Here is a 19,045-nt window from a genome sequence, read left to right as displayed (position 1 = left end):
TTCACATTTCTGAGCTGCAAAACAGCCTCATGCAAAGCACGAGGTTTCTGCATTGCAGATGTTTCTCTTCCTGTTAAATACACGCTGCAGTTGGTCATCAACGTGGAGAGACTTCATATAAAAGGTGGCTTCGAGAGGAAAATGTGAAGTGTCCTTGAAAAACTTGCAGAGAATAGCTGCAGCAACCGAAATAAGATTAGGTACAACCCGTAGTAAAGCCCAGTTTGTGCTGCCCAGTCCAGCTGCCGTTTCCCAGAACAAGCCCGTGGCAATGGAACCCACTTTCTGCGCACACACCACCGTGCTAGGGGAAGCTAACCAATTCCAGGAGAACATTTTGCAAGTAATACATTTTTAAAGAAGAGAACTATAAACAAAAGTTATGTAAGTATGCACTTGAACAAGTGCTGTGAATGTTTCAACATCGTAGCACGAAATTATTTTATACTATGAAGGGCTTGCTGGCTGTGCAGCAGCCCCTGCTCTTCTGCACTGTTTCCAGGAGGCAGGAACCCACTAAAATCCTAACCAACAGGCAGGGGAATGTAAAGGAGACAACACCCTTCGGAATTTATAGCATTGACAGAGCTTAAGGCACACGGGACAACAGCAATATCTCGTTTTCACTCGAGTGTGCAACAGTTTTACAAGGTAATCCTTCACCTGCAGCTCCCAAGGGGCGTTAAGTCAGCGTGCTTCAAATGGGATCGCCTGTTCCCATCCCAGCTGCGGGGAGGCTGCCCCATGAACTCCTTTCTGTTTACACCCCTGCACAGGGGCGCATGCACGGAGCGCTTTTAGCTGCAGAGGTTCCTTCAGCCTCAGGCCCTCTCCTCCTGCACCTCTCCGGGAGGCTGGCGGCTCTCCAGCAGCACAAGCAACAAACCACAATCAGCTTTTGAGGAGTCTTTTTTATTAAGATAAATCCAGCAAAATTCCTAACAGTGGGTACATACAACCAACCTGCCCTTCTAAAAGAAATGTTTGTATTTCATTTAAAAACATGATTACACTTTTATTTATTTTATTTTTTTTTTCAAAACTGACAAAATAAAATTACATTTGGGAAACAACAGATTTCCAGCTCTTAGGTTTTTTCATGAAAATAGCTCACCTTCTTTATAAAAGCAACCCACAGAACCACTGGAATGTTTAACACAGTTATTTGTTTTGAGACCTCCCCACTTTAAGAAACCATACAACACATACAAGGGTAAAATTAAAATCTGAAGTCTGTAAGCATGACTTACACAAAAAGGGACACACTGACAGAAGTCAAAAGCTACCACCACTTATTCTTTCCATGTACCATACAAACTATTACAATCACAAAATTTAAAAACAATGATTTTTTTTTTGTTTTCCTTTGTTTGTTAGGGATTTAATTCCCAAGTAACCGAGATGAAGATGTTCCATAATTAAATTCATGCTAAAAAAACCTGCATTTATAAAATAGTTGATAAAAATATTCCTCTCTGTTAACAATACAGCATGGAGGTACGGATACCAAATGATGGAGATATAGGGCAGGGTTAACATTACTCGGACTTGGCTTCCTTATCATCAGATGCTTCAGCAGCTGGTGCCTATAAAAGTGTTTGGGAAGAATAAAAATATTATTTGTAACGCTAATCGGATTCCGTTCTAACAAGCATCAAAGAGAGACTAGTTTGTTAGTACACACACGGACAACACTTGGTGTAGATAGACAAGAATGCACGGCTACTACCGAAAACACCAACACAACACCACGTTGGCTGATGGTAAGTCTAAAAATTGAAACGCAGGAGGGCATTATTTGGTGATGGAATTAATATTGGAGCGTTAAGTGAATCCAAAGAGGCAGGAATTTGGAATGTATTTAAGATAAGGATCGATCGTATGCTAGGGAAAGGTCACGTCCTCATCTCCGTACGTCACAAGGAAGCGTAAGAATCATACATGAAATCACGATACTTGTCCAAGCTGCAGGGAAGGTGGTGCTCCCCTGTTTTCTATCAAAATGCCTGCTCTTAGTCAACACTTGAAAATTGCAAAGCTCCTACCAAAGATCTTTTCAAGTACAACAGCCCCACGTTAATTTTGAGCAGAGAAGATTGTGAGTTAGTTTGAAGAAGGAAAGACTGAACAACCCATTGACTGCACAGCGATACTCAACAGACACACGAAGAGATCACTGCAAATCGAAAGCGACAGAGTACACAAGAGGCTATTCCACGCCTACAGGTAGCAAATGTTGCACTTCTACTATCAGCAAGAAAATTTCTAGGAAAAAGCCATCGGGAGCCGACTGAAGCTTGCAGCTAGTCCTAGCAAACGGCAGCTTAGGTAAGTAGCTGAGACAGTAAGAACCTGTAAGAAAGAGGCTTGCAGATCAAGAGACAAGACCACGTTTTGCTTTGCAGAACTCTTGCTGAATTGTTCTGATGCGAAGAATTGTTTTAAAGGATTGTGTAAAACTTAAAACCAGATTTCTGGCACAGTACCAACCCGTGCTGAGCAGAAGAGGCAATCCAGCAGTCCAGAGAGGATAGGCAAAGGCAGCTCAGGGTTGGATCGCAATCCTTCTGAGCTCTATTGTTCCCCAACCATTCTGCATTGCTCTTGTGCCAACACAGAGCGGGACACTAGGAAAGCACAGACCACCTGTGGAAGGGCTCTGCCCCAGAGCAGGACTGAGGTGGAAGGAGAACGCTATTCTTTCAGGCTCTCCCTGGGAGTCGCCCCGTGCAGACACTGCAGCTGGTCTGTCTTAACAGGACGGCAGTGAAACACGCCACCTTGACAGGGAGGCCCCAATCATTAGCTCCTGCAGACGTATTAGCAATACATCTGTGTTTATTCCCATGTTTACTGTAGCTAAGGTACCTCGTTAGTTTTGGTATCTCCATTTTCAGAGTGGTTTTCTTCTTTAGCATCCTCTTGTTTAGTTTCATCTTTGCCTTTGGCTCCTTTCTTCCCTTTTGTTGCTGCCTTTTTGTCCTCCTTTTTATCATTTGCTGCCTTTTCTTTCTGTTAAGAAAACAGACCACGATATGGTAAATGCTGATTTCCACCCCAGACGCCTGCGTTCGCACATTCTCAACTCCAAAGATGAGATCAAAGTTTCCAGGGAGAAGAGTTTCCCTTCCGCTGTGCCCCGAACGTGCTACTGGGAAACACGTACCATAAAAGCAGTCATGGCTGGGGTTAAAAGAATTCCTATTTTAAATAGGCATTCAATTAAATTAGCTAAAAAATGTTGGAGTTGAACTGGCCTGTACTTCTGCTGCGCTGCTGAAAGGCATACCAAAGAACAAAAAGAACATGTGCAACTAGTGGGAATGCCAGAATACTTCAGATGTGCCATTGAGGCCTATTTAGAAAACTGTAACAAAGCTGCAGTCAAAGCACTTTCCCCCTTGCCTGCCCGAAATATTCTTTGCTGTAACGAACCGTTTGTGTGATGCTCAAGCTGGGGGCCCACCAGCATCACTTCAGGAACAACGGGCACCTTGCAGTTATTGATTAACCGCAGCTTCTTGTCAGGATGATCAGGGTAAATCAAAGCAAAATTTGATGCTGCAGCTTCTGCAGTAACAGTTTCCTACACAGCAAGGTCAGAGCCTGACCCCAGACCAGTGACAAGCAAAACTCTCACGAGTTTGGCTTGCAAGGACCTGCCTCCTGCTGCCAGTAACCACGTTAAGCAAAGCAGCTCAGCTCCTTGGTTAACGTGGTTACAGCAACAGAACAGTGACTACCTGCAAAACGACCACCTGAAGTGAAAAATCAACAGATAATTGTTAAATAGAGACGTTCATCTGCTCAGCAGATGGGGTTGTCTCAGCGGCTCTCAGTTCTAAGAAGCACGCTTGCTTATTTCAGCCCCTACCTTACCGGAGCACAAAATTAATTCGCATTAAAAACGAGTTTGCTCAGGGCAAACACAGACAGCAAGGGGCAAAGTCACTCGGTTATTCAGTAACGCTGATGAGTCTGACCTCCCCGAGGGACTCAGCCCTTTCCCTGGGACTGCTCTCCCCCAGCCTCTCCTCCTTCCTGGGGACTGACTTAGGAGAGAAACGCAGTGCCTCTTTGTGAGAGTGAAGGGAAAGCATCACCAAACAGAGGGGGAAGGAGCTGCCTGCCTCACTCTCCTTCTCAGCAGAGCTTCCTCCGAAGCCCACGGAAGCAGCCTGCTGTGAAGGGCTCCGCTAGCAGCACCACCATCTCCAGACCCAGGAGTACACGTGTGTAAGCCACTTGCTCTCCCAACTTAAGCCATGAAGGATTTTTAAGGGCTTGGGGTTGTTTGTAGAAGGGTCTCTTTTCCTTCACCCATTAACAAAAACGCCACTTTTTTACCCTTTTGTTGGTAAAGCCTCTCTCTTAAGGAACGACTTGAGAAGAATCCTCAGAAACTGGCTTCCACGGGAGGGCTCTGCACCAAGACAAAGCATCTCGCACAACACAGCTGAGACTGAGGATCCTGGGATCCTGCACAGCCCCTTTTGCATCCCCTTTTGCACAGTATTGATCCCAGGTCAGCTAACTTCAGAGAGCTTCCATTCAAATATAAAAAATAAGCTTGAAAAGAATACTGACAGCCTGCATCGTGGGCAACTGCACGGAGCCCTGCGTGGTCACCAGCAGAGGCTGAAGGCTTGGGGAGCCCACGGGCAGCTCTGTGGCCCTGGGGCTGCAGGAGCAAGTCCTGGCAGCAGGCTCTCCTCCAGGGGACCAGCCACTAGAGGGAGGCCGGGCCCCAGCTTGCCAGCAGCTCGGCCACAAAAATGCAGAGCACTGGGGCTCCTCGCCTCCCTGCCGCTCCGGAATGGGGTCTAGAGCTGGGGCTGCACGGCCAGAGGTGAAGAACTTGAAAACGTACAATGGGAACAGGTTAAAAGGAAGGTTTGTTTCCTTTCTCGGCAGCAAATTCCTGACGCCACCTGAGTATTTAGAGACGGATCAAAAACCAAAACACCAAGACCCACCGCAAACTGTGACCCCTGGGAACGTTTGTGTCAGGAAGGGGGCACAGGGAAACACCTCAGGGAGTGCAGAACTGCCCCTTTTTATGCCTCAAGCTGTTGCTCCTAAGCACAAAGGGAACTTTAAATAGTTTTTTGTTTAACTCTCCTGTCAGCCATGCCAATATTTTTGACATTTCCCAAAATATCCAGCTTCAGGGAACGAGTGTGCAGAACTTTGCCTCCAGAGATTAAAATTCGATAAACTGATAACTAACTGGGAGAAGTGCCTTCGAAAGAAAACACGCTAAGAAACTAATTAAAAGCATGATTTTCAATGCCTTCTCTAATTGCACCTCTGATCTCTGCTCAAAGCATCGTTTTCCCAACAATACAGTGTCTGAAAGGCTTTACGAGGCAGCAGTGAAGCCTCCCCACAACCGATTTAAGATCGGGGAGTGTCAGTAGGAGTTGCATACCCTCATCTTTACATCTTTCACGTTGTTTTAACTCACATAAGCCAATCTCGAATCTTTAAAGGAAACTATGAAAACCCAAAATGATTAGCCGTGGACTTTTCTCCCGCATAAACACCTTAAAAAAGAGAAACATGACTTCAGTTCGAGTTCACTGGAACACTTACCTTAGGTGCTGCCTTTTTGGGCTTTGGCTCCGGTTTAGGCGGAGCAGGTTTCTGTACAAAACACATGCAAGAAACAGAGTCAGAAGAACCCCATAAACGTTTTAGCACGACATCGGTAACTTTTGAAAGCTTCCAAATATGTTGAGCTGACAGCCTCAGTCAATGGTAGTTAGGAGGCAACGTCAGGGACAGATCAGTCTGTTTTGCTGTCCAAAGCCGCATTTCCTCGTGTATGTTACAGGGGCTATGGCACAGATGCTGACTAGGAGGAGTAACTGGATCACTGCTCGGTCTGATGGTACTGTGAGGGCAAGCATCTGCCAAAAATTAAATGTATTAACATCTGGCCACAACTGTATAAACAAACACACATCTTAGCTTTCACTAAAATTAAATAGTTTCTTTTTTAAATAGCAGCAGTTATCTCTTTGGCATTTCCAAGACAGCTTAGGAAAGATTGGGTGCACCAACAGTCTGTAGAAAAGGGTGCCAAGAGCCTCTGCAAGTCTGTGAGCAACTCTGGGCTGAATCCTACTGCGTGACACAGATTTACACCCTCTAGGTCTCAGGACCCAACAGTTGGGCCATCAAAATCAATGGGAAAATTTGCAAGTGTAAGGGAAACACAGGTAATTTATACAGCTACGAGAAGGCACCTGTAAGGAAAAGGCCCACAGAGAAGAAACGTGTCGTGAAACCAATACTCCTCAACTCTGGGTGCCTAACGCATGGGTCCACGTTGTGTGTTCACTAACAGGGGAACGAAACGCCTTGTATAACTCATATGAGGTGCCTCAAAGTGAGCCTGTAACGTGGTGGCGCTCAAGATTTGGAAACGGAAAGTAGAAATTTCACTTTTATATACTGCAATACTCCAACCAGGCCTCTCACAGTACCACTGGAATAAAGGTAGTTCCTCTGTAAGTGTCCCCCAGAACTTAACATGCCACGAAATGTAGTATTAAGGGTAAACAAAGATACTCACAGCGGATAGTCTAGCTGACCTTCTCTTTGGCTGCATAAAGAAAGACGTGTCACTGCAGTTCAGCGCATGTACCACCACAACAGTAACCCACCATAACCCAGCATATCGACCCCTACAACCCCTGGGATTTATAAATCCACGGCCACGGTGGTGAGGGCTTCCTAAAAGCACGGCTTTTTTCAACACCCTCCCAAATGAGGCCTCCCTCCTGCCCCAGAGGGTGCTGTTAGGGCTCTGCCACCCCACCTGGCTCCGGGAGCACCCTGAGGCCCCACAGACGGAGCCCTGAGGGGGTTTCTAACGGGTGTGAGGGCACCGGGCAGGGCCAGGCTCAGCCCAGGGCCCCGACCCCACAGCCCTGAGGGGGGGACCATAGGGGGGGGGGGCTGGGGGCTTGGTGCTTTCTGTGGGACGCCCTGGGAGCGCAGCAGCGGGTCCTACCTCCTCCTTTGCCTCGCCTTCAGCTGGAGCCTGCAAGGGAAGCGAGAGAAGGGGGTGAGTGGTTAAAAAAGGGGGGTGGTTATGAGGGGGGGGGGGGGTGAGGAGGGCTGGGGACCCCACAGCGAGGGGGGCGGCGCCTGCCTACAACTCCCAGCATGCCTCGCGGGGGGGCCGCCGAGCCGACGTCACGGCGTGGCGCGTTTGAAAAGTTCCCGCCAAATTACCTGCCACAGCAAGGTCGGGGCCGGCCGCGCGCAAGGACAATGCCCCCCCCTCCCCCCCCCCCCTTCCCCTCAGCGCCCCCCCCCTCTCCTCAGCGCTCTCCTCACGGCCGCGCCTCACGGAGCCCAGAGGGGCTTGGAGGGGCCCGGGGGCAACGGGAGGACCCCCCCCGGGGCCGTGAGGGGAGCAGAGGGGTTGGGGGTCGAGGGGTCGGGGGGGGGGAGCGCGGCGGGAGGGCGCTGAGGCGGCCCCCGGGGATGGTGGCGGCCCCCCCGGGATGGTGGCGGCCCCCCCGGGATGGTGGCGGCCGCGCTCGGCGCTTCCCTCCGAGGCCGGTTTCAAATTCTGCGCCGCCTAATGGCCCCAAATCACCATTGCACAACCATCTGGTATGACAAGAAGTGGGAGAGAGGAGGAGGGAAGGGAAGAGAGAGAGGAGAGAGAGGGGAGAAAAAAAAAAAAAAAAAAAAAAAAAAAGAAGAAGAAGGAGAACAAAGGCAAACGCAGCGCCCGCAGGCACCGCTCGGCACCCGCCGGGGGGCTCCGCTCCGCTCCCCGCCGCTCGGCCCCGCCGCCGCCCGCCCGCCTCTGCCTCCGCCACACGGCAGCGGCGGCCGCGATCCAGCATGGAGCCGCCGCGCTGCCCTCCCCCGCCGGGCTCCCCCCCCCCCCCCCCACTCCCCGGCCCCGCTCCCGGCCCGGCCCCGAGCCGGGACGAGGCCGGCGGCGGGGAGGCGGTGGGGGGCGGCCCGGCAGCGCTCCCCCAGCACGGCCGTGCCCCGGCCGGCGCGGCTCCCCCCCCCCCCCCCCCCTTTGGGCACTTACCTTTCTTTTGGGCATAGTTGCGCCTTAATAGTTGGCGGGGAGCGGGAGGACGGAGGTGGCTGCGGGCAAGCAACGCGCCCGGTGGGAAATAATTAAAAAAAAAAATTAATAATAACTGTAAAAAAAAATTATATTAAAAAAAAATAAACTATTGGGAGCACCGCTGCGGAATTGGCCCCCTCCGGGAAGAAGAAGAAGAAGAAGGAAGGAAGAAAAATAATGATAAAAAAAAAAAAACGCACACAAAAAAAAAAAAAAAACGGGAAAGAAAAAAAAAAAAAAAAAAAAAGCAAGGCGCGCGAGGGCCCAAGAGTTAATTGCAGCAGAAACTGAACAAAAAAAAATCCCCCCCTCTTTATTGCAAACAGTCAAAGCCACCAACACGCAACCAAACTGCATGAATGGGGAGCGCCAGATGGGCCCAGCCGATGACTGACGGCCGCGCCGGCCAATGGGCGCGCGGGATGCGGGCCGAGGGGGCGGGGCCGGGGGGCGGGGGGCGGCGCCGCGGCCGTAGCGCGAGAGGCGCTGGCAGCCGGGGGCCGGCGGCGCTACGCAGTGCGCGCGGCCCGGCCGCCCTCGGGCGCGCGGGGGAAGGCGGGCGGCGGCCGCGCCGCGCCTGAGGGGAGCGGAGCTCTGAGCCGGGGCTGCCCCCGCTCAGCCGCCCGCCGCCGCTCCGCTCCCCCCCGCCGCTCCCCCGCCGCCCTCCGGCCGCCCCGCGGGCTGGGGAAGAAACTTCCCCGAAAGTTGTTGCAGGCCGCAGGACGACAACATGGCGGCCGCCCCCCTCCTTCCTCACACACACTCCCCCCCCCCCCCCCCCTCTTTGCCCGCGCACACACCCGCCCGCCGCCGCCTCAGGGGCCAGCCCCGGGAGCCGCCGCCGCCGCCGCCTTTGTCCGCTCGGTCCCGGCCTCACGAGGCCCGCGGGGCGCTGCCCGCAGCCCCGGGGAGGCTCAGGGGGACGGGAAGGCGGCGGCGGCGCTCCCTCGGCCGGCCCCGGGGGTCGCGGAGCCGCAGGGCGCTCCGGGGGGGGGTTGGGAGCCGGGCCTTGGGGTAGGCCCTGAGGGGAAGTCCCCGCGCTTCTGTGGCGCCAGAGCGAGATTTGCCCTTGGTTCTGACATAACAACGCTAACATCAGGGTTTCTAACGCTTACATTATCCGTTTGTTCAGTGAAAACACCAGGCGTGTACTTAAAGCACCTTTAGGACTGCAAACTTCACCTCAAAGGCTTAAAGCGGGAGCTGCTGCGCTGAGGCACGGCCTGGCTCCTGGCAGTAGCCAGCTGAACTTTCTGAAAACCTGTTGAACCTCTTCAGAAAGCACAGATTCTGCAATCCTCCCAGATAGCCGGTTACAGCACTTGGCTGTCCTCACCACAAAAAGTTTTTCCCCAGCATCTAAGCTGGTGGTGAATTACATAAACTTTCTTTGCCCAGTGCCTAGCACACGTACAGAACAGACAATCTGCATCAATTTACGTTAACATTTTAGATACTTTATCATTTCACATAAAATTACCACGTCCTTTGTTTAAACTTCATTTTTCTACACTAAGCAAGTTGTCCTAGGTCTCACAATCTCATATTTCGCACTTTCTAAACCTTTTATCATTCTTTGTCTGCTCCAGATTCTTTCCAACCTTGACTTTTCCTTTCATTTACATCCAATAATCAGGTTAATTAGGTAAGCTATCTCTATGGTGTTTGCCAACTTTGCGATAGCATCACAACGTTGGTTCAGATCCTTTTTCCGATCACCTGTAATCCCCAGATCCCTCCCAGCGATACTGCTGTCTGAAAAGCTGTGCCCCCTTTTCTTTACAGATTCATAGTGGCTTTCTGATCTGTCACTTTTTAAATCACCTCATTCTCAAGGTCCATACCTGTCCAGAGTTTTTCTCCATGGACCTTGGAGTTACGCTGAACAATTTTCCACTGAGGTTCACCTTCCTCTCCCTCCAGTCAATGGAGAGCCTTCAAACTCCACGATGTTTTTATAGATACACACCGATTATTCAAAAACTTATTTGGCTGGCCTCCTAAACACTCTGGAGTGCATTTTCCAGACACAGACACTTTTGTGTAACCACAAAGCCAAATCCAATTTAGCACATTCTTCCCTGCTGCTATGTGTTCCTTGTCACCCTTCCTAAAAAGGGTGGTTTGAGAACCAGGTTACAGTTCTCTTGAAGGCTGAAGCAACTAAGACAGTTTTTTGGTTGTGTGGGGTTTGGGGTCTTTTTTTTTTTTTCTTTTTTTTTGGTGCCTTCCTCTTCTGTCAGCAATAAGCGCGGTTTTCTTTTGTTTTGCTCCTACTTTCAGTGTGTATATATAGAGCAAGTTCCTATATCCTTCTCTGTTCTTCGTCACTGTAACTAATTTGGGACCTTTGCCTCCCTTTTTGTTCCCCCATGCCTGTGCTATTCCATGACAGCAGTTCTGAATTGTGTGCTTTTTTTCCACTTTTTGCACAATTTAGAAAGACTGAATATTTATCTTTAAAGCTGCCATTAGGGCTCCATTATTCTCCTGCTCATCTTTATGTTGGTTTTTAATACACCTCCTATCTGCCTTCCACGTGAGGATGGTTTGTTGTTCTGCTGATGTGTTTCTTTCAGTAACTACTCACTCTCTTCTTTCCAATCGTGTCAACTTTGTATTTTCAGCCATTCTCTTTTATTAATCAAGATTTTAAATAGTGTTTCCACTAGTTTTCTCCATCCTCTGAGCTAAAAATTGTCTAAAATGCACTTCATGAGCCCTTGGTCTTCTTTCAAGAATCCATGTCCAGTAATAGAAGTTCTCCACTGCTAACAAGATTTATGCTTCAGTTGCTTTTTGTCAGTTGCCTTGAGAAGTTTCACCTGGCTCCCTGTAGCTATTATTTCCTTCTTTCCATATTCTGTGAAATGTCTTTGTACAATTGTGGGAGAGGAGCAGGAATTCACTGAAGAGTCTGTCAGCCGAGGAGAACAACTTGTGTGACAGCAGTTTGGTTGAAAGCTCGGGTCAAAGTGGGTGCTGGGGAGTAAGCACGGGTATAAAATAGTGCTTTGCCTTCTCCACCTTTATATTTTTACAAAGAGTAAACTACAAATCAGCAGTTAGAAGGTCACTTCCCTCTCAACAGGTAGGGTAAACCGTGGCAAGATATTGTGACACTGAGGGTGTAGATAGCTGTTATTGTGCAGGCCTATAGAAAATTACAGAGCTGGCTATACCTACGGATACTGTAAACACCCTCCCTTCAGGCCAAGTGGAAGGAGTAATTAAATGTTCCTTTATGTAACTGGAAAGAATAGGAAGTCACCTGTCAAATAAATGGGCCATGGCTGGCTGAATTCTCTTCCAAGTGGCAGCAGTAGCTGTGTGTTTAGCTGTGATCATCACCAAGCAGCAGGTAAGAGAAGCGCTCGCGTGCTCGGGCACGCACAGAGGACCTTCAGTCTGTGCTGGTCACCTTCCTCACAGCAGGTCGTGGTTCCACGGGCGTGAATGCAGCAGCAGAGATCTGAACCAGACAGGGAACAGGCTCCCTGGCATTAATCCCAGCACACAGCACGGAGCTTACGTTGGCTTTAAGACTGTGTAGTAGCTTTATGTTGGCTCTGGAAAGACAAAAAGGATTTGATAAGACACGTCAGAAAGCCATGCAGTGATGCAGCTAACCTGGCATACAGGTCGCCAGCACAGAGTCAGCCAGTTAAAGCCTTCTGACAAATTAGATCCAGGAGGGTAATTTCCTCTGGATCATTGACTTGTACCGTGTGACCCCTTTCTGGCATTTTTGCTACAACTGGTAGTTTTGATTCGGTGCAAAAAGGCCTGAGCCTGAATTTATGTTACATCACTGGCCTATGTCAAGAGTAAATCAAAGCAACAAACCAGAAATTAATCTGCTACTGCTTCCATGAGAAATCTTCATGCTACAATTTGAATCCTGCAGAGCTATTTGAACCAGGCTGTTGACTCACAGAGGTAAAAACATTCCATCTGCAAACAGAAACATACCATGCCTATGTCAAAACAAAACTACCCAACACTGCCAGCGCCCTGAACAAGCAGTCAGCTGCCCACACTAAACTTCTAGAGCAGTACTCGAATGCTGACTAATTTTTAGAGTTTGTAATTTTGGGAAATTACAGACAAACCGAAGTGCAAGAAAATAGTTTCGGACTGAAACTATCACAGCTCGGCCCAGTTTTTGCCCCTTGATCTTTGCAAAATCAGGCAACCCAACTTGATGCCAGCGTGGTGTGACTGCTGTTTGTTGCATTTATTACTCAATCATCTCGGGGACCTACATCTCTCCAACATCCTCCAAGGTGCTGTTGACCAACTCGTGAAAGTTTTCAGGCTGTTTGCTGGCTCACAGTATCTCATGTATATTTCCCAGCTGTTGCCCAAGGCAGGAATTTCCTGCAGAGAGGAGGAGAGCCTCTTCCTGATACCAGAGGAGACCTCTAATACTTGACGAATGTTTTCCTAGGTCATGTTTTTGCATTGATGCAGATTAAGATATTTCTGAACAGAGGCAAAATCCACCAGCATAGCTCCTGGTTGATTGATTTCCAGCCTTCCCCCAATAGGCAGTTAGATATACGTTGTTTTGTCACTCCTTTGAGCTCACGCCATGTGAGTTTTGAATGCCAGGAGATTCATTCCCACCATGGGATCTCAGTATTCTTGCAGCTCTCTTGGTCGTGCTGTTCAGACCTGAGGCATTTTATTCCACCTCCTTTGTGCAAAGACTTGCTCTTACTGAAGGTGCAGTGATTATGCCATTGTGCAGCAGCAGGAGCTCTGGAAGCAGAAAGGTGGAGGAGATGCATCTGTGTGCTGATGGCACAGCAAGGCCACCTTCACGGCCTGGCTGAAATCTGCCCTGACAGATTCTGTTACCCCAGAAGCGAGCGTAACACAGGCTCTGGACAGAAACCTCTCAGCCTCCTCCATCTAATTATGAACAACCCCATCAGCATGAATTCAGAGGCAGGGGAAATTGGGATTCTCTCTGTGCTCGCAGTTATGGCACATATGGTAAGGAGTCGATGTTAATCCATGCTCTTCTGTGGCAAAATACCACAGGACACATTTTCATGTTGTGTACCTGGCATCTCAAGTGTCTGCTGGCCTCAGCGTATGTAACTTTTGGGATGAGTGGCTTATTGATCTACAGGAGATGTTTGTGCTTGGTTAATTTTATTGTTTGTCCTGGGTAATTTTATGGCTTGTCCTGGGTAAAAATTGACTTGTGTGTCAAATTTGATATTGATTGCAATGAAACATTTAGTGCTTGTTAATCTGGGAGTGCGAGGGTGTTAACTCTGTTGGTTGGTTAGAATTCCCATTGGTCTATTTGTTCACCTTTACTTCAGGGGAAACCTTTTGGCTTAGGTACAGCTTCCCGCCTAGCTCTCCACCGCAAGCACCAAAGCAAACACGGACTTTTATTAAACATAAACTACAGAGAGGAAGGAATCGCCATGCACTGCAGTCAGGTAAGCTGACTGTCAGCAGCAAGTTTGTCTCTTACTTCTTTCATTCTTCCCGTTTTGTTTCTTTAAAGGAAGATGTAATTTGCAAAAAGCAGCCCAAACTGAGACTACTACTAAAAGGAAGCCAGAAAAAGCACAAAGCAAAAATGAGCAGCGTCACCAGCTGATCGGTTGCCAACACTGTCTTTTATTTGCCTTTTCCTCCGCAGTTCCCACTGGTGTACGCTGCTGGACAGGTCTGAGGCACGTGACACTTGCCATTGCAGTAACGATTCTCTCCAAAAATACAAAGGTGCATGTGAGAAGATGAAGGCAGCTTTGAAGAGTGGCAAGAATCACGTGGAATTATAAACCTCAAAACCAATTTCCTCAGCTAATACAAGAAAAATGATTATCAAGTTTGGTGATTTCTCAACAGATAAATAAGTGGAAATGTCTGCTACCCTTATAGCATGGGATCAACTCCATCACCAACCTTACCAGCTGTGATAAAGACCAGGGAGGCAGCAAGGGTGGGAAACAGCTGCAGTGGGAAATTTCCCACGGCTGTATGTAGGCCACGTAGCTGTTATGTCTAAGTGTGAATGGTCAGACACCATTAATGACTTCTTCTAGAGCATCTGCTCAGAACAACCACAAAAGGAGAAGCAATGCTGGGTTTGGACAAGGACAGAGTACATACAGGACCTAAGTCATCATTCTCTGAAACAGTGACCGTTGCATACTCCAGTCCCCACTCTGACCAGAGTAACAAAAGCCGAAGAAGTCACCGTTGTTCTTCGTTTCAGAAAGGAGGGCATGGTAGAAGTGAGAAGGCTTTCTGGAAAAAAGCTAGAAGAGGTAGCTAAAAGAGTAAAAGATTTTCACGCAACGTGGAGACCACTGAAAGACTTTGCACTGGAAGCTCTGACCAAATACGTATTGTTTGCCAACAAAGCACACAGAAGGATCAAACATGGCTGAAAAAATGGGTAAAAAATGAAGCATGGCTAAAAGGCAGGACCTGAGAGGTTACTGGGAGCAAGAAGGCATCCCGCAGAAAGTTTTATTTCTGTTCTAATGAGGAAAATAGAAAAGATCATGAGTGAAATGTAAAAATAGCTACATAAAAACCCGGGTTTAACACACAACCTGCAAAAAGACTTGAAAAGCTTTACAGTCTCATCAGGTCTGTAGTCTGAGAAACACTGTCTAGAACCAATCTGCTATCAAGGTACACAAGGAATATATAGAAAAGACAAAATTGGAGCAGAAACCCCAAACGAGCTTTTTGCATCTGTGTTTATTGTGGAGGAGGCTGGGGAAGTTCCCAGACAGGAACTCACAAGCTTGTCTGAGGATCTGTCTCACGCTGAAAGCATCGGTAAGGGTTAGAATAAATCGACAAAGTGAATAATAACAAACTAACCATTGCCAGATGGTCCCCGCTGCACACGCAGAAGTGTGCAAGCCCTCCTTTAAAACCGCTTCCACACACAGCCTTAGGAGGTGGTGAATGCAGTGCCAAGTGTTTATAAACAGGTCCTGGGGAGACCCAGCAACCGGGAGGGCTGTGGCCAAGTGAGCAGGGCGAAGGTTTTCAGAGCCACACCACCTTTAGCGCTTGTTTTTCACAAGCCTTTCCAGCAGCCATTTTTACACACCCTGAACACACGGAAGGCGTTCAGGAGGGAAGGGGGAGGGTGTGAATGGACCCTTTGGCCAAAACAGACTCGATCCTAGGAAACTGCAAGCCCTCTGCAGCTGGGAATGTACAGGCTATCTCCAAGTCTGTAACAACGTAAGCCACTAGTATGGCAGGCATCGTGCAGTGATTTGAAGCTCCACTTCCTCTTCTTTCAGCTTGCTCCGAACTCCCAGCAAGCAGGAACTGCAGGTTCCTCACTGGACAGGCGCAGTGAAGGGAGGATTTAGTGTTCAGAGTACAAAAACATGTTCTGGGCAGTCCATCCCTGAGTCAGGGACGGCCACCAGGCGAGGCTGTTGACAGACTTCTGGATTGTTTTTTTTTGCCTTTCAGGGCAAGCTACGTCCTGTGAATGTCCATTTGGATAAACCAGCCTAAAACACCATTCAAAGAGTGCATATTCTTGTTACTCTGGCTGAAGTCTGGGTGGCTGTGGTATGTCCTTCCATGTGTTTCCCTGAAGTACTTCAGAGTAATTAAGTGCACTTGAAGAAAACAGCCGGGGCTGGCCAGAGCTAGGGCTGCTGTGGCCATTTGGAGCTGGTGGGATGGTTTGGAGTCCTGAGTACGAGGAAAATGAGAGACAAAACTCTAAACAAGGCGTTGTGACTGGCCAGCCCCTCCCTGGATGGAGGTCAGCTGCGGGACAGGAGGTTTCAGGGGCAGCAGTGGGAATCCCCAGCAGGCAGCTGCTGCTGAGCCCTGGCCCTGCTGCTGCACACAGTCATGTCACAGCCTGTGCACACAGCAGCACAGGCTGCTTTTTTTTCTCATATATGAGATGTAGTGTGCCAAAAATATCTGCCAGGGCTGTCAGCATTTGTCATGGCTAAGGCTTGGCACACCTGAGCACAGCGGTTCTGGTTATGCCCACCCTGTCAGGCAGTGTGGCGTGAGGGGCACACACCTGGAGGATGGTGGAAGAGCTGCTGCTGAGGGCCCCATGGCATTTTAGGGCTCTGGAGGGCGATGTGTGATACCTGGGGACAGCTTGGGGTCATGCAGACATCACCAAACATGACTCCAGCACATCAAGCACGGCACACAATGTTGGGAGTTGCTCCGAAAGCGCGCTGCAGATCCCAATCCTGGCTCCAGTTCACAGGTCCCCAAAATGGAGGGCTCCCGGAGAGTGGCTCCGTGCGTGCTGAACCGTCAGAGCAATATAACGTTAATTAAAACATGGACTTTGCCTCTACAAACGCTGAACGATCAGGACCATGTAACACGACTCAAAAAATGGCCCCTTCCCCTCCCTCAGCCCGGGGCAGCAGGGGGCGCGCTGTGGCAGCGAGCCGCCTCACGGGGCCCGGCCCCGGCCCGCTGCAGGGAGGGCCCGAGGGACCCGAAAAACAAGGAATCTTCCCCAAAAGAGAAGCAGGAGCAGTAGCAGCCCCCCCCCCCGGGGCTACCCCAGTCCCTTCCAGCAGCGTGCTGGAGCGGGGGGGTTCCAGTCCCAGTAAATGAGGCGCACGCTGGTTGTGCCAGAGGGGGACATTGCTCCTGTGGAGCTGAGGTGAAGTCAGGGGATGTCCTGTGAGTGAGTCACGGCTTGCCTTTGGCTCCATTTTTTGGCTGGCCTGGTTGTCTGCGATGGGAAACGAAGAGCAGATGGCTTAGTGCCTAGCCAGAGCGCTGAGCTGACGGTTCGGCCTGACTGACCCCACGTTCCTCCATTTCAGGAGTTCAGGCAAACCGAGAGCATCTTCCCCGGCACTATTACAAGCAAAAGAAGAGCAGGAAAGCTGGCACGTTCTCAGGTTACTTGCCAAAGATTTGCAACTGAATTCTGGATTTATTTCCCTCCGTTGTTGCAAAGAAGCTGTGGAGCATTTGGAGCACACGTGCTTCCTGACCTTTTGCACCAGCGGGATTTTGCAGCTGATTACTGTAATATCTTTCATTGCCAGATTCTACTACATTTGTCTCTCTAAAGGCAGCTTACTTTGCCAACACTCAAAAGCTCCCATCCTTGTCTTCAGTTTAAGAAAAGAGTGAGGTCTTTGCCGTTACCTGCAACATTTTTATCCTAAATGCCCACATGTCTCCTGGATGGCCCATCCATTTGGGCATCTGGCCTCACAGCCGAGGCATTGGGGAGCAATTCCTCACGCTCCTGCTTCCCCCCATACAGCCGGAGGGCTGCCGCTCACTCAGTACAGCTGCTTCATAATATATCAAGTAACCACAGCAAAACTCAACTGTTAAATCTCCCTTTAAGCAAAGGAGATGGGAATAAAAGATGTAACCTGACAAAATGGCCTTGTACAACCACATGCTACAGCAAATGAACAAAAGAATCGGGGAGACAACAGTTACTGCTATTATATACATACTGTTTTGTTGGCTGCACAAGAACCGTAGGTTTTCCTCTTAGAGGCATAATATCAAATTTACCCATTTTGTTTGAGGTTTTAGTCTACCTTGAGAAGGATAATTAAACACTTCATAGCTGTTAGTGAAAACAAAAATAATACCATGGATTTTACGTGAGCAGCCTGGGAATAGAAAACATGGCACTTTTCTGCCAATAGAGTAGGAAATTTACTATTATGAGTCAAGAAAACGTAGTCGTTTCAATAATACCCAATTCATGTATTGCTCTTAATGTAATAAATCTTCTTTCATGAAGATAAAATGCCTTTTAAAGTGCACTGTTGAGAGCAATGGTTATGGCATGCTTTTCATAGGGAGAACAGACAGGGAACAGCTCACTCCTGAAGAATTTCAGCTCTGAGAAGCTGAGGGGTGTTGCGAGGAGGAGAGCTGGCCAGCAAGCAGGCAGTCAGCCTGCACAGTGACAGGTAAACACCGTGTTCAAATGAACGCGTCTATCCAGTTCTCCACCTGTGTTTATTTCATTCTGTCTGATAAGCTTCGGTTTCTGCCTCTGCTGCTCCTTGCTATTTATCAGATTACATCCTGACAGCGAGAATCGTGCTTCAGAGGAGATGGGAATTACCAGTGTACTTCTCAAACGGTCGTGAAGGGAGCTGTACAAACACATCTGAAGAAACATTCCTGGAAGAATTTTAATCTCCTGGACTTAGATCTATTTGTTTTTAGAAGCACACCAGTTATTTCTATTAAATTTTGAAATTTCCTGAACCGGGGAACTTTTATGGTGTACCATCATCCTAAATAAATATTTTGGCTCATTATGTTTTCAGAACATGCATAAATCTCATGAGACTCTCAAAGACTCAGATAAGCATCATAAGCAATACCAGAATTAGGGATGTCATCTTCAAAATAGCTCTCTTACTATTGAGAAATTAATAAAAGAAATATGGGCGATTTAATTCAATAGACTTTTTAATTCAACGACCTTTTTTAGAAAATTGTGTTGTGTTACTTTGTTTGGAAAAAACACTTCAGAAATACCTTCCTCCTTTTTGCCAAGAGCACAAAACCACACTTTTATCTTAGCTGTTAGATGGTAACATTTCAGCTTGCTGTGTCTATTTTAAGTATTTTCCATTTTCTGTGATTTTGATATCAGAACATATAATAAAGCGTGTAAGGGAGTAGCTGGAGTACGTTTCTGCAGAGGTAAGTGGGAGACAGGTGCTGCATATAAATTTCCCTAAATAAAGTGTCACTATGGCTGTAATAATTAACAACTCTTTGAGGTCTCATCAAGCAGTCGTGATTAATAAAAATGATAAAATAGCATGCAGTGAAATTGCAGTACGTTATGGCTCCCAGCTTCCCAATGGGCCTTTTGCACAGCCCTAGTACCTTGCATTACCCAAGCAGTAATTCCTTTTCCACGGCACAGACAACTTA

The 19,045-nt window shown here is 48.5% G+C and overlaps 1 protein-coding gene across 1 annotated transcript; it reads right to left on the bottom strand.

Moving 5' to 3' along the window:
* Positions 1-891: 891 nt before the first annotated feature.
* On the bottom strand, positions 892-8,481 carry HMGN5 (high mobility group nucleosome binding domain 5). The gene is made up of 6 exons (XM_068697572.1): positions 8,069-8,481; positions 7,022-7,051; positions 6,581-6,610; positions 5,596-5,646; positions 2,869-3,012; positions 892-1,586 (listed from the first exon to the last, which is right to left on the bottom strand). The coding sequence occupies exons 1-6, from the start codon at positions 8,081-8,083 to the stop codon at positions 1,539-1,541; spliced, it is 318 nt and encodes a 105-aa protein (XP_068553673.1). The 5' UTR covers positions 8,084-8,481; the 3' UTR covers positions 892-1,538.
* Between the last annotated feature and the right edge of the window lie 10,564 nt (positions 8,482-19,045).

The sequence above is a fragment of the Anas acuta genome, chromosome 13 (genome assembly GCF_963932015.1).
Source record: "Anas acuta chromosome 13, bAnaAcu1.1, whole genome shotgun sequence".
NCBI lineage: Eukaryota > Metazoa > Chordata > Aves > Anseriformes > Anatidae > Anas > Anas acuta.
Note: the sequence above shows the minus strand (reverse complement) of the source record. Positions and strands in the feature narration are given on the sequence as shown.

Bases quoted from the DNA above. Each gene is read 5' to 3' on its own strand.
- HMGN5 (XM_068697572.1), bottom strand. The intron at 5,647-6,580 runs GTGAGTATCTTT...TGTTTTGTACAG, and splicing joins GGTCAGCTAGACTATCCGCT to AAACCTGCTCCGCCTAAACC. The intron at 3,013-5,595 runs GTAAGTGTTCCA...TTTTCTTAACAG, and splicing joins CCAAAAAGGCAGCACCTAAG to AAAGAAAAGGCAGCAAATGA.